Source organism: Pipra filicauda, unplaced genomic scaffold, assembly GCF_003945595.2.
Source record: "Pipra filicauda isolate LSUMZ 115617 unplaced genomic scaffold, ASM394559v2 scaffold80_size11013439_pilon, whole genome shotgun sequence".
In the NCBI taxonomy this organism is placed as follows: Eukaryota; Metazoa; Chordata; class Aves; order Passeriformes; family Pipridae; genus Pipra; species Pipra filicauda.
Window position 1 is genome coordinate 4,102,073 of NW_024104987.1, and position 25,192 is coordinate 4,127,264.

The 25,192-nt window shown below is 44.0% G+C and overlaps 1 protein-coding gene across 6 annotated transcripts in view; it reads left to right on the forward strand.

Annotated features, from left to right (window-relative positions):
- The first annotated feature begins 388 nt into the window (after nt 1-388).
- The window catches only part of COPRS (coordinator of PRMT5 and differentiation stimulator), a 146,964-nt gene continuing 122,160 nt past the window's right edge, over nt 389-25,192 (forward strand). Inside the window, exons 1-5 of one of the 6 annotated variants that reach the window (XM_039390168.1) lie at nt 816-905; nt 1,141-1,228; nt 1,764-2,012; nt 4,068-4,258; nt 12,328-12,507. In XM_039390168.1, coding sequence (XP_039246102.1) covers nt 843-905; nt 1,141-1,228; nt 1,764-2,012; nt 4,068-4,240 — 573 coding nt within the window. In that variant the 5' untranslated portion in view covers nt 816-842 and the 3' untranslated portion in view covers nt 4,241-4,258; nt 12,328-12,507. The other 5 variants (XM_039390167.1, XM_039390165.1, XM_039390166.1 and 2 more) reach the window with 5 other exon arrangements.

The window sequence follows — 25,192 nt, forward strand, 5'->3', positions numbered from 1 at the left end:
CACTCACGGCAGTTCCTGCAGCACCTCCCAGGGATACACATTCCCTGAAAGCTCATTTGCCTGACACCTGCCACAGCTGCTCAGCCCAGGTGCTTCCCATCTCTTCATGCTTTATCTGAGCATGCTGCCAGCGCCAGCGGGAATCAGTTTGTTGCAGAGCTTGGGGAGGTATTGAGACTTCATTTCCAACTTCATGAGCACAAAGGTATTTCCTCCCAGCTCTTAGGTCTGTTATTTCTGGACGCAGTCTCCGCTCCGTGGTGGTGTGGGGTCATGGACTGGACTGGACGCCCTCAGGGGCTGGAGCGGGAGCAGCGCCCCCCTCAGTTCCAGCCTCGCGCCCGGAGCCGCACCCGGTTCCTCGGGCACAGCCGCGGGGCCCGCCGGGCCGGCGGTGCCCTGAGGGCCGGGCGGGGCCGGGCAGTTGGAGGTACCCTGAGGGCCGGGCAGTGACGGGCGGCCCGAGGTGCCCTCAGGCGGCCCAAGGTGCCCTCAGACACGGGCGGCTCGGCCGGTGCGGGGGTCCCGAGGAGCTGGGCGGGCAGCGGGGCCGCCGTGAGGGCTCGGCCGGAGCCCGCGCTCTGCCCTGACCGCCGGCCGGCTGCAGGCCCGGCTGCCCGCACCCACCGCCGCCGCCTCCCTGTGGGGTGGGAGTGCGAGCAGAACTCGCCGTTCCCCGCTCCGTGGGCACCATCAGCGCGGCCGAGGGTTTCCTGCTGCTCTCCCGCCCCTCAGCGCTGCTGGAGCGTCCGGTCTGCTCCTGCCCCTCGGCCTGTGGTGGATTCACTCTTTGGTGTTTATATTTGTTGCACTCCTCGTACCTTCATTACCACCGTTCTCAAATGGGTGCATTTTGCGTCAGTTTTGGGGCCCCTTCCCCGAGAGGTGGCAGCAGGATTGCGGGGGTGAGGGAGGAGATGGGCTGTGCTGTGTTGCTGATGCCAGGGGGGACTGATGGCAGCAGCAGGATTGAGCCATCCCTCGGCAGATTTGCCTTCTCAAGTGAAAGCCTGTTTGGTTTGAAACCTCTTATTCATCAAGGGAACAAATGGATGGGCTCTAAGGCGCAGAAACACTCACTGAGCCGTGTTGAAGCAGTCAGTGAAAGCTGCTATGGAATTCTTTAAAATTCTCTTGTAGGTGATGGCCGGTGCTGTTGATGCCACAAAGTGTGAGGAGAAACAGCTTCCTAATAAGAGAGAAACTATGATCTGGAAGCCCAGAAAAGGTAGGACAAAACAAAGCAGATGGTGAGTAACGAAACTTAAGCTCTGCTTGAGAAATTTACTTAAAATCTTTAGGTGAAGGGTGGGAAATGCTCTTCAGTTACTGCACTAAATTACTTCCAGGTAGATATTTGTGTATGCCTAGGTGCAAGAGTAATTAATCAATATGACTGTTTTTAAACCAGAACCGTGGTTTTTCAGCATACTTATTTTTTCAAAAAATACCTACAGGTGAATGTGGTGAAACAAGAACTGCTGGGTCCTTTGCCCTAGTTAGAGATATTTTCCAACAAGAGTGTGTGGAAAATCCTGAGTTGGGCTAGTGCTGTGATGCAAGGCTGTGTTCACTGTTCCCAGGCATCTGTAATGTGAAGCAGCTCTGCAGTGATACTACATATGTAGGAAACTGCATATATTATAATTAGATTAGCAGTCACAAAGTGTGTTTGTGTACCTATCTGAATTATTGTGTGCTGAGCATTTAATATTCCTGTTTAATTTCTGAGTGCATCTCTTGACGCTTTCTGTTGGGTTTAGAATGTTTGCTGGACAACATTCCAAACGTGCCTGATAGCAAGTCTGAGGAAAGCGAAGCCTCTGATGCCTCTCACAGTGAAGGGGATGACAGTGTCTCTCCTGATGACTGGTACAACGTGCATTTTTACCTGGATGAGGGGGATGATGAAGTCTCCAGTATACCTGACTCTCCAAAGCTGCAAAGTGCTTCTGAGCATGAGGTGGAGGACTGGGATAAAGAACTGGAGGAGTCTGCATATGGTCCTTATGGTGAGTACACGTTTACTTGTGCTTCATTTGAATTTTGGATAGTAGGTGGTTGGAGGTTGGTGCTTTGCAGGAGAATGTGTTTCAGTAACTCCATGTTCTCTTTTGGGAAGCAATTTCTTGTTTTGTTGACCTCGTGGATATGTAACAATTCTGCACAATTTTGTTGTCAAGCACAGGATTTAAAGGTGGTGTTGTGAAGTTCATATGAAACTCTTGCTTGAGCAGTCAAATTCTTAGGGAGTGGCATGGGAAGGAGGGGAATTCTATGTGTGTATTGACTTTGTGGGGAGAAGCAAGTTCTTAGTGGTGTATCTTTGTTATTCTGAAGCAGAAGATAAGGGTAAATGGCATGCAGGAATGTAGCTTTTTTGGTGTAAAAGTTCTTCCTTTCCTCCATGAAAATTCAAGATTGTACTCTATAATGTCCCTCTAGAGCATGGAGTTCTTTGGAAGTGCTCAGTCTCTGAGTAGGGTTTGTTGCTTTGGCTGTAGGGTTGGCTTGGTTTTGTTTGCTTTTTTGATTGTTGTTTTTTGGTGGAAGTGTTTGTTTGTTTGTTTGACTTTCTTGTTTGGTTTTTTGAAGCTTGATCCTCTGAAGTGGTTGTGCATGTGATCAGTCCCATGGGCGAAGGTGGCAGAGCACAGAAGTGGGTTTATCCACATCTTTAGAGTTGAATTAATCCTCCAGTTTGTGACTTGTTTTTATGTTGAACCAAGAGTCTGAACCTTGCACTGGCCAGGCTGGCTGTTAGTGTAGAACAGGTGGATGGAGTTTAGCCAGCAGTGGCTGATGACCTGCTGTGTCTTTGATGAAAATAGTATATTTGCATTTTCTTCTCATTAATGTGTATCTTTTTGTAATTAATACACTTTTCTTTGCTTAGGAAATGTGAATTATCTGTTTATTTTGATTCCATAAATGGCTGTTGTATTCAAGTACCAAGTTTGATTACAGAAGAAAGCGGGAAAGTTTTTGTAGCCTTTCCATAAAACCGTTCTGATTTTAAAATGGAAAACACAATATTGGTTTTTCACAGTGGGTAATTTGAGGAAAAAGACTGTTTCCTTTTTGGATGTTTTCCCTCTCTTCCATTTTGGGCTTTCCTTTAATCCCCCGTCTGCTCAAATTTATGGTATGTTTTGAATTTTTAACTGGAACTGTCACAAGTTCTTTTTTTTTTTTTTTTTTAACTTATTTAACTCACTCATTCCACCTGTAACTTATGCTTTTTAAATCCTCCCAAACTGAGCCAGCTGTGATTATGGGATTCAGGTAGTGAGTACAAGTGTCTCAGTTGTTAACTGCTACCAAATAAAAGAAGGTGCTTGGTTGGTCATTTTATGGCTTTTTAAAATGTTTCTTTAAGCACTTGCTGTGGTGGGTTGTTTAGCAGTGCTGCTGGAAGGCTGACAAGTGGAATACTGTGTTGGGTCCTCTGCTCCCCATACTCTGGGCTTTTCCTTTGCTCAGTCCTCTCAGTATCTGCTGCCTAGAAATCTTTCCCTTCTGTTAAAACACCTTTTGCCCAATTTTTGTGCCAACTTAGTTAAAAACAGGCCTACTAGGTTTAATTCTGGCCTAGTGGAAATGTTGTTCAGGGAGAGCTTTTACAGGACCCCACCCTCCCTTTCTGTCCAGTGACCCAGTTCTTAAAGGCTTTGGAGGGCTCCTCATCGGGGTGGGGATATGGAGACAGCAGGAAGGGGGAGGGCAAAGAAAAGTAATAGTTTCATGAGCCTTTTATTCCCAGGGAAAATGTGAAAGAACTGCCTGCATTGTATGAGCTGGTGTCAGGTGGGCTGAATCCAGGTGTATCATTGAGCTTTTCGGAAAACTCTCTTGTCTGTGTGGCAGGAACCTTCCTTCAAATGAAGACACTGCCAGATTCAGCCTCTGTTTGCCTCTTTATTTAGGTCTAATTAATCAGTGCTGGCAGATGAAGTTGAAATAGAGAATCCAAAGATGCTGTAGGCCTGCATAAGAACCTGCTAGACTATACTACTACTTTCCTGAGTATCTCCCATGGTTTATACCTTCTCTTTTATCTTCTGTAGATGCTGATGATCTGTCCTGTGGAAGCTTTCAGGAAAATAATGTTTTGGCCTCATACGTGTGGAAGGAGGACTGGTTTTACTACCCAGGCTGTCACCACACAGCTTGCTTTGTTTCTCCACCACGAGTCAGTGCAAAGGTTGAGAGTGGCCAGTTTGATGATGCAGATGAGTGAGGCTGACCCTGGGCAGAAGTAAGTTTGGCTTCTGAGTTGGAATGTGTTCTTCACTGACTGAGCTGTGTCAAGTCCTTTAGTTTGCTTGCAGAGTTCTGCCCAAGGCCAGGAATGCGACACCACCTCCCAGGTTTTGCTCAGGTGCTGCTGAGCTGTTCTAAACTGCCCACACTGGGCTCTGGAGACAAGAGTGCAGGTGCTGGCTGTGACAGTGCGTTTCTGGAGGCTTTGTTTGTGTTCTGTAGATCTATGTTGTTACTAATTAATTGCTTGAGAAGAAGTGTTCAGTTTCTAAACTCAGATTGTTTATTTGCAGGGCTTTGTGAGTTTTGACATGCTGGTCCCTGTGTGTGTAACTCTTTAGTTTCCTCTCCTTTTCACCTGATGCTGTCAGATGGGTTTGGAGAGCTTTAAAAACTCCCTCCTTCAAGCTTCTCTGTTGTATTTCCATGTGGTTCTAATTCCCATTTGTGATTCTGATACTGCTTTTCAACAAAATGAGCTGTGGCAAATACGGAATGAGTCGTTTTGTGTTTATTTTTATGTATTCCAGTATAAAGGAATTACAAATACCTGATACACATTTTGCAAACACACATGATGATACACAGTAGGGCCTGCTCCATCCAGTAGGAATGCTGGGTGTCTAAGGCTGCCTCCCAACAAAGCTTTCTCCACATCAGACCTTCTTGTTCTATGGGCATATAACTCTGCAGTCCCAGTGTTGTCTTTATTACACTCTCATGCAGCATCAGATGTGTAATGACAAAGACATTTATATACATATTGTAGTACATAATCTGTGTGTCCTGCACAGTCGTGGATTAAGGTTCCTGATACTGTTTGTTTTGGCAAATGAGATGAGAACACAAAATACCTCCCTCAGAGAATAGCTGGAACTAGAACCATCTCCTCCTTGCTTTGCTCTGGAATGAAAGGAAACATTCTCAGATGAAATGTGTAAGTGGACTGAATGGCTGGTCACCAGCATAACAATAACCTTCACCTAATGCTCATGTTTCATTAATCACTTCTCTCTCAACAACTTTTCGTGGCTTTTTTTTTTTTTTCCCCATGTTTTGACACTGAACTGGAGCACAGTACAACGTTGGGGTTTGTTTTCTCATCTGATGTATGAGACCAAAATAGTTCACACACTGGTTTGGGAGGAGGAAGTGGATGACACAGTGATATTTCCTTAATTTTTTCCTAGAGAACACAGGACAAGAGCTTTCCTTTGGGTACCTTTCGATTCCTGGTTATGTGTTAGCACTTAGCAGTTGAAGTATAGAGTGGAAACCTGGTGTTGAGGTTGCAAGAAAGAGGGGCTGTTCTTTAATTCCTATATGGTGGAGTGACCTAGGAATTAATATTTCCCTCAAAACTCAGTTATGCCAATAACTGACTCATCAGCCAGAGTAAAAGGGTTGATTTGCATTTAGAAATGCAATATTCATAAAGTGAGTGCAGACACACTAGTAAACTGTAAAAATTCCTGTAAAAAATCGCGGCTCGTTTTGTGAGCTCGTGTATCCCTTGCCCGGACCCGGCTGTTGTCAACGCCCAACGCTTCCCTGCAGAGGGCAGCAGAAAATTGTCTGCCCTGCTCGGCGTGTGTTCGTCAGGCGGTGTGAGCTCCCCGGGCTGGATTTCTAACGCTGGGAGCAATTCAGATCTGTGTTCTGCAGAGCCCTGGTGTTCCCCGGCGAGGCTGATTCATGGCCCCGATTAGTTTCTCTTTTTTTTTTTTTTTTAAATTCACTCCCAAGTTGGACTGAAAAATCTCTCCCATGGCTGAGAGAAGAACATCACTTGACTTCAGGCTTAATATATTGTTTTTTACTGTGCTTGGGGGAGATATCCCACCGTATTCAATAAAGAGGAAACTAACAGAATTCTGTGGAAGCAAACCCATCTTTTGTAGAATTGTTTTAAAAGAATAATCAAAAAGTCTTTATAACACTGATTAGAGTGATTTTTTTTTTCTTGCAGTTCCAAAATTCCATCAGTACTGAATCTTAAAGCCATTTTCCATGCAGTCTATAAATCAAGGTGTTTTATCACCCTGTACCTTTAATTGCAGTCAGTCTGGTCTGTCTCCAAGGTCTTATTCTTTGAGGAGAAATTGTGTTGAATGGCTGCTTTGCTAAGCTGTTTGCATTTTAAATGACTGTCAACTTTAAAGATTTGTTTTCAGTTTCCATTTAAGGTTAAAACTGCCACCACCCCCACCAGGTTTGGGAAAAATAGCACGAGGGTTTTGCAGCAGAGATGCATCCTGCTCTCTCCAGGGATATGTTGGCAAATATAACTTCGTTCATCTTAGCCCTGCTTGTTAGGGCAGGGGCTTAATGTAAAGCTTAATCTGAATACTCTCAAACTTCAGGGGGATTAGAAAACCAGATGCAGCCTCCTCAGAAAGCATCTGCCTGGGAGGATTTGAAACTGAGCTTGTGGATTCCAATGTTTCTGCTCTACAGAGTGTTTCAAATTCCATTGTGAATCTTGCACTGAGTCTGTTTTGTGTTGACACAAGTGTGTCATTCTAGGCAGGAATACATTGCATTTAAAACCAACAGAAGGCAACATGTGAGCCAACAATTCACACCGAGAGTCAGCCCTTCAGCCTGCTCAAATTATTGGAGGGAAGAGAGTCCCATCACGGGACCGAGATCATAAATCTTGTATGCATACAAGAAACACACTGGCAGCACATAAATCAGCTGAAAACTTTTCAGAAGTGTCAAAGATTTCTCAGTGAAATGCACATATATCCCTAAGACAACTTCCCCCTTCTACACCCCCATTATAAATGTCATTCAAAGGACAGAGACCCTGCTGCAGGTTAATATGTTTGCTGGGTTTATGTTGTGGGGAAGGCTTAGGAGTGGAGCATAATATGGTGGCTTAGTAGAGCAGGGTACAACACTGATGCTGTCCTTGCTTTTCTTCTCATTTCCCCACTTTGTAGGTAAAGCTAAAGATTCCAGCCAGTAAAGTGCTTCAAATTCACTGAGCAAGAAATTTTGTCTAAATAGTCAGGTTTTAAAAAACCAAACGGTTTTGCATTTTCTTTGAACAGGCCAGCAAAGAAATGAAAACTTGTTTTGGGTGCATCTGTTGTTTCCTTTGAGACCTACAGGCAATGATTTGCAAGAGGAAATAATTGAAGGAAATGTGTTCATATTTCCTGTTGATAAGGTACAGCACTTAATTCATACATCAGATTGAGTTAAGGTTTCTTGGTCTTATATAACCACAAAATCCAGCCTGTTTTAGTGTCTTTTAAAGACACTACTGCTTCACTTGTTGTTTGTCCCATCTTACAACTGGTGTGCTTTCACTCTTAAACTGAGAAAATGCCTCCACTGCTGAGGGGGGACTATGTGAGTAATTCCACAGACTAAAGGAAAAATGCTGATGGCAGCAGCTCATCCTGACCATCTGTTGCTTGCAAGGACACCAGTGTAAATCCCTTGGTAACAAAGGTCATTTTGTGGAGCTGGGTAAGTGTAGGCACAGGGAAGGAACGTGGGATACCCTCTGTGGGCCTGTATTGCAAACAGAGACATCGGAAGCTCGAGTATTAGAGGATAAATTTGTGGTGGAGTTGTTAGTCCTGGGAGTACCAGCTGCTCATAGCATGGTTTCCCAGCTTGGCAGGAGAAACTGGAACCTACTAAAAAAAAGCTGCAAAGGACACAAACCCAGTAATTGGGTTTAGTGATGGAAACAGCTTCCTTTAAGCACTGGGAACACAAATCCTCAGCTAGTACAAACTTTGGCGGCTCCTTACCCAGGCAGAACCTCTGTCCCTGTACATCCCCTGAGCAATGCTGGTGTCATCTCTGAGCTAAAGCTCATGTTTAGAGTTTCACTGTTGCTGTGGGTTTTAGTCCTTAATATAATGGGCTTTCCTTCCATTCCTTGTAGCTCTATTGACCTTCACAGAGCAAAACCCATGAACGTGGCTCAATGTCTACATTTCTATCGTGGCAGGTTGTATTGGGTGGGATTTTTCCCACTTTGATGGTAGTTTCAGGGCACGTAGCAGAAATGAGCCCAGGAAAGGTAACTTCTATGATTCAGCAAGTCTCGAATGTCTGGCCTCAGTTATTTTAATCAAACCTTTTCTGATCTGCCTGCAACTTCTGTATTTAGACCTGGAAACTCCTTTCGTTGTATGATGCAGGATTTGAAGACTTGAGTTGTATATGTAAGTTGTATCTATTTGTCTATGAACCTGAGGTCTCAATTTATTGTTTTATTTCCCTCAAAGGGAAATACTGCTCAGTCCTTTTTGAGCTGTTGGTCCTTAGTATGACTTACCTTGAGCAACATGTTTTCTGTGAGATCTGGAGTACCAGAGGTTCTCATTGTGCTGCTTTGTAGTTTTAATCCCTGTAGCTATTGTGGGCTTATGTTCCAACAACAAACAAGTTGTTTAGTATTTCTGCCCCTACCTCAGGAACTACTCCAAAACATTCACATTTTCACTGAGGAGTTCCTTTGGTTACTTAGCAGGTAGTAGAAAATACTAAAATTATTTGACCTCAGATAAAAGACTATCATTTCATCTGTAATCTTCATGCAGACACTGGAGTAAATATGCCACATTGTAATACAGTTCTGTCTGGCTACAGTTGGTTGGGAATTGTGTAACTCCATCTCCCATGTTACATGCTCAGCTGTTTCTGGGGAAGTAAATAGGTGTGACAGTGAGATTAAACAGGACCTGTATCCCACAGCAGAGAGCACAGCCTCCTTCTAGGTAACTGGAGATTCAGAGAGCAAGGAAAACTCTTCTAGCTGAGCAGGCCTTCACAGTGTTGGTGACAGTAGGGTGGTAGAATTGGAATAGCAAGGTCAGAGGAACAACTGATAGTTCCATCAGAAGCATGGGCAACAAATCAGAATAATTTGGTACAGGAATCTGAGTTGCTGCATTCTCCTTAGTACAGGAGAAGAACACGTAAGGGGACTTTGAAAGTTCTGTTTCAGCTGTGGTTAACTCCTTATACCAAAGCTGAACTGGGACAGGTAATCTGAAATGGAAGCACAAAGTGGAGCCTGCAAACAGCCACATGCTGATTGAGCCATAATCGTTTTCTTGTCTGCTGTCACCACTGGGCCTACTGGAATACCAGACCCCCCTTGTTCTCAGTTAATCAGTACTTTCAGTTCCATGTTCTTCAAACAGACCATTATCTTCCTGGTCTGAAACACCTTTTACCTTCTGTTTTATTTAGTTCTAGCTTATCTGCATCATTCATACTTGATCTGTTTGATTGGGCCTCCAGTTCTGCAGTTTGTAGTTTGACTGAAGTCTGCTCTTTCCAGTGGGATTGGTCAGACATTATAAAGCCAGGCTGAGACTGCCTGTCTGCTAGATAAGAACTACATTTAGTTCTGTTATCTGCACTTGTGTTGGTGGGTGGATTAGGTTTAATTTGGTCCTTTGGAGAGAAGTGGGCAAACTATCCCTCAAACAGCTCTGGGATTTGGTTTAAGGACAGGCTTTCTTATGTGGTCTGTGAAGTGCCTCGTAGCCCTGTAGGAATACTTTGTGTCTGGTTCCTGCCTGCAATTTGGAATGCTGACTTTAATGATCGTGCTTCTAATTATGTACAGAGGTAAAAATTCTCGGATGAAAGAACGGGGAAGTTCATCATCTGCCCCATTAAGGGCAGCAGGGTTTCTGTTGTGCAGAGCAGTGACTGCCCAAAACTGGCACCTCATACCTGCAGTGAGGGGAAGCCCTTCTCAGATACCCTGGCTGCCAGGGCACCTTCATCCCTCCTCAGAGTGCAGCTCTGACCAAAGGGTGTACTGAGTTCGTGAATGAGCCCCATCATTGTCCCAGGTCCCGTCGCTGTGATGTCCTGTACCCCCTGACGGGGGGAGCTGTGGACGTTTGTGCAGCAGAGCGGCTGCTCCGTGTGAGGGGGCTGGGAAGTTGGTAACACCCAGCCTTTGTGATCCTGACCCGCCTCCAAACAAAAGGGCGAAGTTCAGTGTCCTGCTAATGGACTTAACTGCTCTGTAATTGAGACTCCAGGGACTTGGGAAACAGCCTCTTTTGCTGCATATCCCTTTAAGTTTGGCTTAGTTATTCCTGTTCAGCTAACCTTGGTATTGGATATTGCTAAGGCTTTAATGCTGCCTTCCACTACAACTCAGTCAAGCCTTGGCAGTAGGATTTCTCTGATTTCAGAAGTTATCACTCTGGTTTGTGTTTCATTTTCTTCTTGAATTTTCTATTTTGGAAGCATTCTTTTTTTTGTGATTTTTGTACCTAGTATCTGCTTCTGTCTGGGGTTAAATTTACCTTTAGTTTCTACCTGCAGTACTAAGACCCAGCAATTGGTGCCAGCTAAAGGAAAGAAATATATTCTGTATTATGGCAGAATCCACCTTGTGTAACAGCTCAAGGACTGTATCAACAGAAGTGTGGGAGGAGGCTGAAATGAGGTAAATGTGGGAGAACACAGAGGGTGCAGTAACTGCTGATTTGTATAGTGGGAGTGGGCTTCACTTGATTACTTCCTCTTTAATTGAAGCCTCACCTAATTGAGCTGAGAGCTTTCCCTACTCTAGTTCAGGGTGCCAGGTACCCTTTTTTCCTCTATTTGCTGTTTTACCTCAGAGATGACACTGGTGTGAGAGGGGTATTTATTTATAGCACTTCTTCCCATGGTTAATCCACACAGGTTCTGTTTGAGTGTTCATTTTACTGATGCAGGCAACAGCTGTTTTCTCCATGTCTTATCAAATATCCTCCATGCTCTAATAATAACAAAGAAGTTTCTTTATTCTTGGCTATTCCGAATTTTCACCCAAGGGATCTCATTGCATCTCTTCTTGGAGACTGCAATCTAGGAATAGGTACTTGTGGCTGGCTGGATAGATTCTGCTTTAAACCAGTAAGTGTGATAGAGGATTTAACATCCATTCTATCTGGATTCTGTTGTTACATCCAGGATGACATTTTTAATGTCATAATATTTTAAACAGCTCAGTAGTTTTAACTGTTGTCTTGTTGCTTTGGTGAAGTGATGAGTACACCAATGTGCTTTGCCATCAGATGTTATGGGGTGATTTAATTAGACTAATTTCTGTTTTCATTAACACTTCTATTAACTGTTTTTTAATGCTACTGTTTACAGATTCTTATTTTGTGATTTTTTTTTTTCTGCATATTTTCCCTCATCCTTTTTGTTACCAGTTTACCATCACAAAATGGATGCTGTAGTGATTGTCTGATTTTACAGAAGGCCTCTGTCTCTGAATGATGTTGCTGACAAAACGTGGTATCTGCAGCAGTGGCAGTGGTGTCCTCTCACCTCCATGGACCCACCCAAAGCAGGGCAGTGTGAACCAGTACCCTCCTGGAAAAGTAGGGCAAAATCCTGTGAATCATGGCAGTGTTGGCACACCTTGAGACACCAAGAACTGTGTTAGTGTGGCATCTCAATTCCTCCTGACTTTGTTTTCACTGCTGATTTTTAAATCATGACACACTTTAAATCTGACAGAGATGTGTTTTCAGTGGTGAGTCTGTCATGTTTAAGAGTTGTCATAATTATCCTAAGAAAAATCTGGATTTGGGAAATAGTTGCTTGCTTTCCAGCTTTTTGCAGTCTGCAGAGTACAAGAGAGGAATGCAGTTTATTCTTAGGCCTGGAGACTTACTCTGCTCCTGAAGTGCTTCATCAAATTCACTAGTAATAAGTAGCATGTTTTTCTTGCTTAGCAGTCCTATCTTCAGTGAATTTCAGAAAGCCTTCTGCTGGTGGATTGCATTCTGAGATAACATTCCAGCTCAGTGCCAGCTTTATTCATTAACTTTCCATCCATGCAACTGCATGCTTTTAAAATAGCTTGGATATTGAACAGGATTTGGGAGACAAAGTACTTCAGCTACTCTTAACAACTTTTGAGTTAGTCACCACAGAACATTGCCTGTTCTGTCTTCCAAAAAAATGAACATTTGCAAACACTTCATTTGGTTTATAAAAAATGAAGTTGCCAAGGACAGTAACAGCAGAAGTGGAAACCACTTAACAATTTTTTTTTTTTTTGTCAAGGTTGATACGAAAATTACATTTGGAAGAGAACTCTGTTGTAAAGCACCTCAGAGGCCACTGCTAGTGAACATGAACAGCTCCATGTATTGAAAAGCAGGGGGCTGCTGGAAAAAAATGGCTTGAATGCCAGCCTATGATTTGACAAATTAAATATCTATTAAAATTTGTATTGAGAAATTACAACGTTGCTATGGTTACCAAAGCTTCCTCAGTGCCAGGACTGCAGTGCATTTCACTTCAAAGAAAAATCCCGTTTTTCCCCATTTTTACAGTGTAATCAAATAGAACTTTCAGAAATGCTTTTAATTTGCATGTATGAGTTGATGGAACTTGTTGCTACGAAGAATGCAAAAGCCAGAAATAGAGCTGTTCCCCAAACATGTGCTGCTCTTTCACAGTATCTTTGAATTAAATCTCATAAAATCACGTTCTGTGGTTCTGAGCTGCGGGGCAGCAGTGACTGCCCTGGGATGGGAGGGCAGTGGGACACACTGAGCGTGGGGGAAGCTCTGACAGACCCCACCGGGGGTCTCCTGGGCGTGTTAAAAGAAACAGTGATGTTTGTAGGAGGGGCTCATGACCAGTTCTTGAAACTGGTCTTGCACTTGGGGACATTCCTGCTGTGAAGTACCCCCGAGCAGACAAATGCAAAGGTGAAGGAGGAATGGTTTTTATGGTCAGGATCCACCAGTGCCGTTGCATTGGGGCTCATTTCCTCCGAAGCTGCAGGTGCTGCCAGCGGGTCAGCGTGGCCAGTTTGGGGGTCTGCTGGAAAGTACAACCTGCTGTTTGTGATGTGAGGGGATGGACACAAACCCCGTGGTGAGATCCTGTCAGACAGTTCCTGGTCCTTCCCTCACAGAACTCAGTCCATGATAGTATCAGCAAGGTTGTACAAACAGTGCAGAGTGAAGGAGAGGAAATAAGGCCAAAAGCTTTTGCTCTGTGGTCCAGGCATGTGCCCCACAACCACCGGCACATCTGCCCAGCAGAGACCAGAGCTCAGGTGCTGCTGGCACTGCCCACTGCTGTCAGGGACTGTTCCTGTGTGTGGAGCACAGCAGAGCCACTGTTGAGACGTTTCCCATCGTGCCCTCTGTGGTTATTATGCAAAGTTGACTCTCTTGTTGTGGCCATACATTTTCTGCATATTATCAGACCTTTTTTTATCCAATGTGGAACTTCTGCTTATGGCTTAAAACTACTTTTAATGTGTACATTTGTGTCTGTGTAAATAACTGATGGAGCGAGACTCTGCTGAATGAAGTCTGTTTGCTTTAGAGCTGCAAAGCTTTGTCCCTCAGGAAAACAATCTGTCAGGGTACACAAAGGCCTTCAGTTGCTGGTTGTGAGTGTGCACATCTGGCCAGGCCACAGCATTCCTGGAGACACAATTCCCCATTCCCTTCCTTGCTGTGCTCTCTGATGTGGGCTGGGCTGATCCAGCTGGAGCTGCAGGGATGCCTTTCATCCTGCTGCATCCACAGGGCAGGAGTGTGGGTATGCAGTGGAGCATCACTGACTTGTACAGGCTCCAGGAGTGCCTGAAATGAAGGTGAAAACCAAGGGATGAAGTGCTACCAACTAGATGTATAAAATCTCCCAGCCCTTATATGATACTACTTGTTTATTTCAGATTAAATATCTACTGTACCAATCTTCCTGAGGTTTGTGAGTTGACTGGAAGATATTTCTTTTAAGCCTTTGCTGTCCTTGGGTCCATCTGCTCTATAAGAGCCTGTATTCATTTTGTGTGCTCCTGAGTTGGGGTAAGAAAAACCCGTATAATTTTCAACACAGAGAGAAAAGGGATTCAATTTTGAAATTGCCACAGTAGCCACATCCTCTTTTTCATATTAAATAAACAGGGAACTGCTTATTTAAATGCTCACAGCTCTGCAACATGCAGTCTGTGCACCTTTACAAGTCCATACTTGGGTGCATCCAGGGCGTATTTCTGAAATACGAGCTGAGCTTGTTCACCAGTACCAGTGTGTTCGACAGTTCAATTTTCTGGCACTTTTGAATCTGCTCCCTGAACACATTCTGAGGACTGGAAGCATCATGTGGTTTGTATAAATAAACCCACAAATTGCCTGGGGTGCGTGTGAGCCCCTGGCTGTGCAGCCCGGCTGTTTCCCCGCCATCAGCCTGACAATTTCAATCAAGGTTTTAATGGACTCCTGGGGCTCCCCCAGATTCTCTTCAAGCAGAGTCTGGCACCAGTCTCCCCAAGTCCATAGCAATGAAAAGCTTTATTTTTGCTTTTGATTGTACAGAAATTCAGTGACAGTAGGAAAGAAATAAACTGGTCGGGTGAGGGCCAGAATAGCAGGAAAGAGCTGTCCTTAGAACAGATTCATAACCTGCATTTTTGTTTTGTCCAATTAGGAAGTGCAAAGTATAGAGCAACCATAGATCAGACTCCTCTGTGATCTTGTCCAGATTTTGACAGATTGACAGTTTTAATTAAGAGTGTTTTGTTTAATTCCTTTTGCCTTTGCACCTGAGAGTGTTCACAGGCCTGTGCAGGTTTAGACTGCAATTCTGCAGGGTTTTTTTTTTGAAATATAATTGTTGGTCATTAAAAAAAATTGAAGTAAATGTTATGAAGGCTTTTAATTTTCATTCCTGTTTCAGGAAGTTCCCAGATCACCTCTTACATAAGTTACTTTAAACAGTTTCTTACATTTCAAAACCTCTTATTGTGAAGGAAGAGTGCACCATAAACCCATAACAGTTGCTGCTTTGCAGTTATTATGGGCTGGTGATCTCTTCAGTTCTAAGTAAAGGAAGTCCTAGTGATTGTTTTCTGGGTTAGGTTTGTAACAGCAGCTCTTGTAACAATTGGTAAAGGTTGAAGTCCTGGGATGTGGGTGGAGGAGATGCTGGGGGTTTTATGGAGAAAGGTATCAATTATCTTTGTATCCTTCAGGGAGTTACAATTATTATTCTTCCATACAGTAGGTGGAGACAAAGACCTCGTGAATTTTATCATGTCTCCTCAGACTGACTTTATGAGCTCCTGATTTTTGGTGTTATTAAATCCCTTCATAAAAAGAACTATCAATTTTGTCCTAAAGGTTGTTAATTTATGTTCACATGAAGTGCTATAATTATTTTGCTGGCTGCTATCGATAAATTGGTTCTTTTAAATATTAGGGCTGATTTGGAGATTGATCTGTGAAACCTTTCTGTGCAAGTTCAGATCTGTCTTAGGCCCAAAAATTCAGAGGTCAAAGCACACCGAGGACTGACTTCAAGTACCTTGACATTCCCAGTGGTGTAGGAGTTGGGTCTCTGTGCAGACTGGAAGGTTGAGGTGTGGTCTGCCTCTGTTTATAAAGTGAGTTTATATGTGTCTGTATGTTTGTATAAATCCAGCGTGTGTTTACAGGTGGGTGTTTATGTGCTTGCAGCATGTTTGGCCTCACACAGAATATGGTGTTGGCATCCTGCCCCTGCCTGAACCGAGCTGAAAACTCCCAGTGTAGTTTGGAGTAGTGAGGACAAATGGAGTGTAATCTATAAAGTGGGAGAGATGGTTTGTTAGCTTTTCAGAAGGAAAGTGGAGGTTGCACATTTCTCAGATCCACTGGCAGAAATAATCTGTAGATACATTTTTATTTTCATCCTCCCATTAATGTCATCTCCACTGGGCCGTTGATGCTCTTTGGTGGGGGGAGTCTCTGCCATGTGCATCACACTGTGTGTGTGGAAGGTGACTGAGAGAGTCATTCCAGAGATGGATTTCCAGGTGTGTGACAGGGCAGGCTGTGTTTTCCCCATTGCATTGGATGGAAAGCACGTTGCCTCAGGAGAGAAGGCTTTGTCACATCTGTTCCTCATGCTCAGCTGAGACTGCAATTGGATTTCAGCAGATTATGGTGGAACTCCCTCCTTCACTGATCTCAGACTGGTCTGATGAAAGTTTCTGTGCTTCTTAAAAACCAGAGAGTTTACCCAGTGAGGTGTGTTTGTGACAGCACAGATTCCAGAATGCAAAGTGGAATTTTGCCCAGTGAGGAGGAGGTGGAGAGGAGCCCACGTGTCAGGGTGAGGTCAGATACCTGAGCTCAGGAGCCATTTCAGCAAACCTTTAGGAAGGGATTTCTTGCTGCCTCAGAAAGTTTGGGAAGGGTTGCTATCAAGGGCATCTGTTCCTGTCTGTGGAGAGTTGACTGATGAGGGGATGTGTGAGGGGAGAACATGTGCCTTCTGAAAGGGGATGCTTGGGATTAGGTTTAAAGCAGGAAAATGAGTTGTTCTCTGTCCAGTTCCTCCTGATGCCACGTAGCTTTGTGTGTACGGGACATCCCTTTTCACTTCCCTGGGATCCTGACAGGATCTCACCTCGTACACAGGAGCTGTGTGTATCCTGTACTGGGTATGTCTGATTTTTTACTTGCTGGCAGTGTATGCTATAGAAAGTCAAAATGGCTGTTATTAATAAATACAGTTCAAATGAAGAGGCAACGAGCAGAGTAGTTTTTCAAAATTAAGACAAACCAGGCCTTGGGGGTAACTGATAAAGATGTGCAGAGTCAGTGCCTCCTGCAGTGTCTGTGCTGGGGAGGTGGGTGTTTTGCAGGGCATCTATTTGAGTAAATCAAAATATCCTCCTGTAAACCTCAGTGGGAAGCTGAGAATGACATAGCAGTGGGTGGATGGATCTTGCCTCTAGTGATGCACAGAGCCTGTCTTTCCAGTGTCACTCAAGCAGAGGCAGAAGGTCTGAACGTGTTAACATCACTTCAACTCTCAAGGACAGAGGCAGCATCCAGCTCTTCAAGTGCAACATGGTGTTTTCCCATTTTGACCTACTGAGCCAATCACAAGGATTGAACAGAAATCCTGACCTGGAGAACACATGAGGATAGTGAGTGAACATGAGGTCAAACAGCAGAGTTACCGCTTGGTGCAAGAATTCCTTTTATTGCTCTCACTTAGTGTTGTGGTTCAGCAGGGTTTCTTCTATGCTCCTTTGCTCTAAGAGTGTAATTTAATTTAAAATGTCAAGATCTGTGTAATAAACTGAGTTAGATCATTAACAGACATAACCCATTATATTCCTGAGGCTTGTAGCACTATTCCCTGTAAATCCAGCACAGTGCCTCTTCAGCCAGGAATGCTGCCAGGGCTGGGAGCTCTGGAGGAGCCGTGCTTTGGATGCGTCCATGTGAACTTTGCTAGATTCAGGAAATAAGATTTTGAGGAGTCCAGAGCCAAATGGGGATGTCAAACTGACAGCTCCTCCTCTGACTGTGTCTGCCTGCTCCTTCTCTTTGACCACCAGATGCTGATCAAAGATGTGAGCTTGGGCACAAGGTCTGTGCCCCTCTGGGCTGTGGCAGCACAGAGGGTGTTATATGGAGCAGGGATGTCTGTAGATTTTGGACTGAACATGTGTGAGACCACAGCTTTATCCCTTCCTCTGAGTCCTCCATCATTTGCTGAGGCTTCCCTTCTCTCTTAACAGAAATCACAAATAAAAATTAAAAAAACAGTAGATACAATGAAATAAGAGTTGTAGAATTTAACTCGCATTATTTTCTACACATTGTTAAATATTTCCTGTGAAATTGTAGAAATGGATCAGTACAAATACTATCCAGCTTACTGGGTTTCTGTGTATGAATTTCCCTTATGTTCCTCTATAAATGCATGTACATAATAATATAATAATTTATGCATGGTATTATTCATATTCTATATCAATAGCAAGGATAACTGATGAGGAAGGAGAACCCCAGCAAGTTAGTATATTTTTTTATCTGTTCACTTTTTTAAAAATGCCCTTGGAGGAGGAAGGATAATGAATGGTGTGCTGTCAGTTGATATGATCCTTAAGGGTGGCATGTGGATAATATCTGGTGGGCTTGAAAAATGAAGCTGCCATAGGTGCAGACTTTCAGTGCTGATGGTTGGGGCCGAGAGGTTGTAACCAGAGGTGGGACACTGGGGTGGACAGTTGAATTCCAGAGTGCAGTTCAGTGTTTGTGTTGGCTTTGCTCTTCCTCTTGGCTCACGTTTAAAGGATGCAGGGCTGCTCTGGGAAAGGAAGAATGAAGTGTCAAAAGTGGCTGAAGGGAGACTTCTTTGAGAGTTATTGAATTTGGGAAGCCAGTAAGTAAGGGGCAAATGTAGTGTTAAGTCAGAAGGAAGCGAGTTTCATTGTGCGTGTTATTTTGTGCACAGAGGGCCAAATCCTGGGAGATACTGAGGATTAAGTGTTGGTGATAAAATGTTCTTTTGTAGATTCGACTTCGAGTTGCCTTGGGTTTTCTTCTCCAGATATGCACAAGATTTGGCTCAGTCTATGATGACTAGTTCTGCTCAAATTATTTATCAAACTGCTTTGTAATGTCTGACTCGAACGTTCCCCTGAAAAATGCGTTCTGGGAACGAAAGCCCTCGCTCGAGGTCTCTGCTATTAAATCTTTGCTGAGGGGCAGGGAGAGGCTGGGAGGTTTTTGGCGAAGTTAATAAAATGTGTGGATTAGTGAAGTGCTGATTAGTGAGGTTCTATTGTCGACAGAAACATTCCTGCCTTAGCTGAAGCCCAGATGGAAAGCTGCCCGCCTGGATCGCGGAAAATGGTTTATGTTGCTGGTTTGCTGCAGTTTGTTGCTGAGGTTGCAGCAAAGTGAATCTTACCAATGTCTTGAAGTGTAATTAACTCTCTTGTTCCATGTAAATATTTGAGAACTGCTCGCTCGGGCTCTACAGGGGCCTGTTTAAAACAGTTTTTGCCCAAGAGCTCAAAGGCCAGTAGGAATGTGTGTGCATTAATAAACCTCTCTTTGTGCTGGACTTGATCCAGAGCTTATAGAGGGCAGATAGGATGAGATCTTCCCATCTCCTGTATTTACAGTAGAGCTCAGAGTGCTTGATCAAGGCTTCATTGTGCTGTCATTGTGCCTGGGCTTTAGTTGAGATATGAAACAGTGCAGGACACAACAGGCAGAGGGACTCAGGTACTGCAAGGGCTGGGGGAGAAAAAAGGAATAGAGTTCATGAGAAAAGTTGTGGACTCTGTTATCCTCATAGGTTATGTAAAAATGATGGGCTTTTTTAAGGTGTAGAGCTTCCATTTGTGTTCCCAAACATCAGAAGTCATTTTGGTCAAAACACAACTCTCAAGGAAATAGTTATATTTTCTTGCAATCATCGCCTTTTTTTCTTGGGTGGGTGGGTGTGTGTGTGTGAAAAATGTGCTTTCTGCCACAAGTTTTCTGTTTTTTAAAAAAGAAAATCCTTCTTTCTGTGATCTGAAATACTCCCAGAAGTGGAATGTGCTTCCTTTAGGAAATGTCAAATTGCTTCCAAAGCGTTGCACGTTGTATTCTCTGGGTCTGGGCTCCCCAGAAGGCCTGTTTTGGTCCTGTCTCCCATTTCTGCAGACTCTGGTCCTCCCTGCCTGAGCAAGGAAAGCCGTGGTAGGGTAAGAATGCAGCCATTCAGCAGCAGATGATCAGAGTGCATGGGCCCAGGCTTCAGCTCCCATCAGATCCACTGGCAGTGTTTCCAAATGAAAATATCTCTTCTGCCAAAGGGGATTTTTTTGTTTGTTGGCATTTTGAATTTTCACCAGAAATGCCTTATTTATCTCTGGCGAGCTCTGCTTCTGAGCAGCTCCCTCAGTTCCTGCAGCAGGGAAGGAGAGCAGGATTGTGCAGTGATTGCACAGCAGGGGAAGCAGCACAGACCAAACAGTGCTGGGAACTGAGGATCAAATTCCCATTATATTTCTGCCTTGCTCTGGTGATTTCTTGGTAATTCAGTTAGCCTGTGGTAATTTTTACCCCACTGTAAAATACGCTATGACACTTATCTCTGATGGATATTATCCATTTTATTATTTTCTGTAAAGTAGCTTGAGATCCTTGGATTTTAAATCACTGATTATTCCTGTTACTGGGGTTGTCCAACACTGTCTTCACATCGCTGTCAAAGCTGCAGACAAAGGTAAGCAACATATTAAAGATGTTTGTCTGTAGCTTTGAAACTGCTTGTGAGTCAACTTCTTATTCTCTGTCTGCCATGGAAATAAACCCTGGGATACAGTATCTGCATGGAAATGGCCATTCAAAGCATATTAAAAAAGAAAAAAAAAAGGCAGAAATAGAAAAAAGTGGCAGAAGGAAGCTTTCTTCAATGAGTGGTGGTTGTTTGGGGCACTGGCAAACATGTCTTTCATCTCATTCCAAGGTGTCCCTGGGTGCCAGGTACACAACGTGCTCTGGAGTTGCATAACAATACACCCCAGGTCATTAATGATTTATTTTTTGAGGCTGTGCTCCTTCCCTCATAACACCTCTGGTGTGAGGTGACTTGCTGCCAGAACTTTGAGGACAGATTTATTGAAGGCTCACAGACTGAGGTCTTAAACACACAGCCTGTGAGTCTTGGATTGTCTGGTCAGCCTTGCAGTGTCTTTAGGAAACTTACCCCTCTGGCTTTGGTTTCAGCTGGCAGGAAAGTAATTTTGCTTCACTTGTTTGTTTTTCTGGAGAAACTTTTTGTTTGTTTGTTTTTGTTAAGTAAGGTTTCCAAAGTAGCAGTACATACATAAACCTAATACGAAAACAAACAAGTGAAAAAAAGGTGCTGTCCGGGGTTAGAACTTCAGCTGGCATAAAATGTTATTGTGTGTTATCTCATTGTGCTGAAAAATCTGTTCCTTTTCAAGTTGTAATCTAAGCATGTACCCTGAATACTTCACAAGAAATAATTGGCTAATCTTCATTTCTGAGAATAATCACAGCACTTCCTGGGACCTGCATGAACCCCTTGCATATCTATTAAAAAAAAAAATCTCTGAGAGAGGAGTTGCTAAGTACAGTTTCTACAAGGATTGTGGAGCCCCTGGATGGATCCTGCTGTAGGATGGCTTTTAGCATATTAGGACAGAACAGCCTTTCTTCCAACACAGCCCTCAATCCACTGCTCTTGGTCCTCTCCTTGTCTCTACCTGCAAGAAGCACCTGCTGGTGCTTTCAGCTCCGTGTTCCTCCTGGATATTGGTGTAAATTGGTTAGGTTTCTGTGTTATTTTCTGTCAGCTTCCTGTGTCTTACGTGTGTTTGCAGCTCCATGGAAGAGAGCAATCCCAGGTGTCTGTAGGTGGGGTGGCTGGGAGGTGCTACGGGATTGAGGAAGGCGGCTCCTGGCAGAGCTGGGGCTGTGGCAGGTGGCCAAGGTCACTTTTAACGCAGTCTGTAAAGGCAAATTCCTGCTCCTGTGGTGGCTGCAGGAGCAGCAGGTTGGCCCTGAAGGAACCAGCCAGAAGTCAGGGCTGGGGAAGGCCTCTGGCACTGGGACACGCTGGTGACACGTGGATCCATTTGCTGCATTTTCTTCTTGACTCTTACTCCAGTCTTCCTTTCTTTTCTGTTTTTGTCTCTTTTATGTGACCTGCAAACATTGGAATTGGTGCACTCATACAGTCTCTAGGGAGACCCTTTCCTGGGACTGAAACTTGGGGATTAATTCCTTGCCACGAAAGGGGAGAGAACACAGAGCTGTGCAGGGAGGGGGCAGCAGGGCTGTTCAGGAAAAGTCACCCCTGTCATCCTGTGGTGCCTGATAGGGAGCAGCACAGAGTCCAACATTACCCTAACCCTCAACAGCTCTACTCCTGGGCCCAGTGGTCCCTTTTTAACTCCAGTTTTTGCCCAGTCTGTCCATTTTCTCCTCCCTTCTGAAAGTGGAACAGCACAAAGACATTGGTGAATAAGTGCAGCTGCATAGGTGGCATCTGCTGTCTGAAGAGCTGAGGGGAAAAGCTGTTTGGTGTTGGGTGTTGCTTTTCTATGTGCTAATAAAATAGGGTATTCAAGACTCTCAGCAACTTGCAGTGTGATTTGATTCTGAATTGCTTTGGAAGATGGTCTGTACCACCCCAGCAATCTGCCAGGATATTAAAGTAAATTTAAATTTAATGCATTTTTAAGCTCCTTTGCTCAGCTAAATGATGCAAAGGGGCTGTTTTGAATTTTCAGCTCTTAGGAAGTTGTAATTTTTCCTTTTCTCATGAAATTGCATTTTCTGAATCTGCATGAAAAATGACAGAGGAGCCACACAGCGATCAACTTGTGCTGGCAAACTGTTTTTTTCTCCTAAATGACATTCTCTAGTCTCCTTCTGCAAGGATGTGAATCTCTTTTCAATCATGCTGCTCTGACAGCAGCTTCATCAGAGTTAAGTCTTAATCTGTGTTTTCAGCTGGTGAAAACTTTGCTCCTTGCTTTGATTAAGGAAGTGTTGCCATTTTCTCTTTGACACGGGAAGAAGGATGGAAACCCCCCGATGTTTGTGCCCCGTGGTTAAGGCTCATGTCATGCTCTCAGTTAAGAGTCACCCCTTCATAAGCAAGAAACTCGGGGAGGTTGTGGAGCTTCAGATGCTCCTGGAGTCTTGGCTTGTGCCCGGGTGTGCTCCTGACCCAGCTGCTGGTGCCTGATGTTCCTCTTTTCCGTCACATAATGCAGTGAAACATTAATTTCAAACCACTCGTCAGCTTTAAAGAACTCCTGTTCCAAGTTATTCAGGCTAAACTCCATCTTCTTACTTCCACCTATTTTAAAAATAACATTGCAGTTATAACTCTCTGTTGTTGACCCTCACATCCTGCTGTGAAGCTCCCCTTGTAGGAGGCTGCAATTCAACCTTTTCAGGTACTGCACAGTTTTATAAAATGCTTTGGCTCGGTGCAGCTGTGTAAACTCGGATTTTTGCCTCTGCATCTTAACAGAGTTTCTTTATTTATTGCTAATTCTGGGCACATTACATAAATATACTGTTGCTTTTAGTGAGATGTGGACTGTGGCTCTCAGATTGACAGACGTTTTTCTTCTGGCCCCTCAAGGTCCTGTAGTTTTGTAAACAACTCAATTTCAGTCTGAACTTCTTCGTAAAATGAAAATAAATGAAACCAGTTTCTCACCTGGTTTTGTTTATGATGTTTGTTGAAATTCCCACGAGGTTGTACATAGCTGGTCAGAAATCCTCTATCAGGTGGTCCAGTCTTGTCTGTTAAAATTGATTTTTTTCTTTTTTATTTTATTTTTACCATTTTTTCCCCCTTGGGGTCATGGGAGGAAGGGGAAGCTGATGAGAGAGAGAGAGAGAGAGAGAGAAAGATTTACTGTGGCTGACAGGGAGGAGATTTACTTCTCCTCCACGACAGCTCACATCTTCCTCGATGTTCTTCCAAGGCTGCGTTCAAAGTTTTTCTCCTCTGGACTAATCAAGATTTGGTAGCTCAAGCAGAGCTCACCCATCATGTGAGATGCCAAAAGCTTTCAAATCCATTGATCTCAGTGGAACACGAGGTTGCTCAGCCATCAGCACGAGCCTCTCAGTTCTTGAACATTTTCAGCCTTTGCAGCAGGCTGTTAATCTTGGCTCTGGCAAAGCGGCCAAGGACGTCAGCGGGGTGGGAGATGTCCCATAAAGTGCAACTTCTAGGAATCCTTTTTTTTTTATGTGTGGAGCGAGTCAGGGCTCATGTTCTGTTTGCATTTAGTCTGACAACATCTCAAAATGTGTCATTTAGAGCACATTTCAAAAAAAGGCTTTGTTAGCATCCAGTGTCCGGTCTAACCTGATTACCTTACACCAGAATACAGCTGGACCCTCAGATGTGGGGGAGTTCAGAGCTCTTCACAGGCAAGATTTGTTTTGAAATAATCAAGATGAAATCTTAGAGCATAATCTCCCCCTTCACAGTTTTTACCACCATTTCATCTGGTTTCATATAAAAACTTGCAGTCCTTGTCAGCCTGCCTGAATTTCAAAAAGTCTCAGTGCTTTTTATGTGAGAGAGCGGCAGAGACTTGGTGTCCTTTGCTTGGTCTTGTCTGGCAAATGGGAGCAGCAGTAGAGTTTATGGATCCTGGGCAATACGTGGCCCTGTGACAACAAAGGGCTGTGACAGGGAGAGGTTGTTTTTCAAAGCACAGGCTGCAATTTCAAGTTTCTGAGGGTTTACACGATGTGATAACAATGAGAATTGTGCTTTTCAGCCCACGGCACGTTCGCAGTCCACGTGAGGCAAATTTGGCTGTTGTGGTGATGTGCTGCTTTGTAAGAAGTGGAGTTGCTCTGCAATTACTTATCTCCAGGCTTGTGCCAAGGATTAACCCATGGGTTAAAGCCAAAGGGCCCTGGTCTGCTGCCCATTAAAGTCAGCAGAAAGACTTGCATCAGCTTCAGCAGCTCCTGGATCAGAGCTGAGGTTCAGGATCTGGATGCAGCTCTCAGGCTGTCTCAGTTTTTCAGTGTGACCTGGAGCAATATCACTTTCTCTCACTTCACTTGACTTCGAGCAAAACTGTGTCTCTCTCTGTGCCTCACCAAGAAAGGGAGGCTTATAAAATCATTAGTATTTCCAAAGCACTCATCCTGGAGAGGGAGGGGGGCTGGAGGAGCAGGGCAGTAAATCCTGCTCTATTGGAGCTGTCCAAATATTATTGCTTGTATTGAAAGAAAGCTCTTAACTGAAGGCTGGTGTTCAGAAGCCAGGACAGCCTAGGAGTCATCACATCACTGATCTCCTGCTGGAAACCTGGAATGGCAGTTGACTTAGTGGGCTTTCACACAGGCATTGAACTTCAGGCTTCTAATTTAACTGTTTGTGTCTCTGGAGGAACAGATTTGTCTGGTTTGTGGGTATCCTAATCCCTTTTTTTAAATGGTGCCGCATTTCCTTCCAGGTAGGTCTGGAGTACAGAGCTCTGGAAAGCATTTTTTAGGTTTAAAAATAGATGTCTCAGCCTAGTCCCTGTAAAAGTCCCTACTTATCAGTCATTCTGTCACAGTGAAAACACCGTTTATCCTTCCTGCAGATACATGTATATATA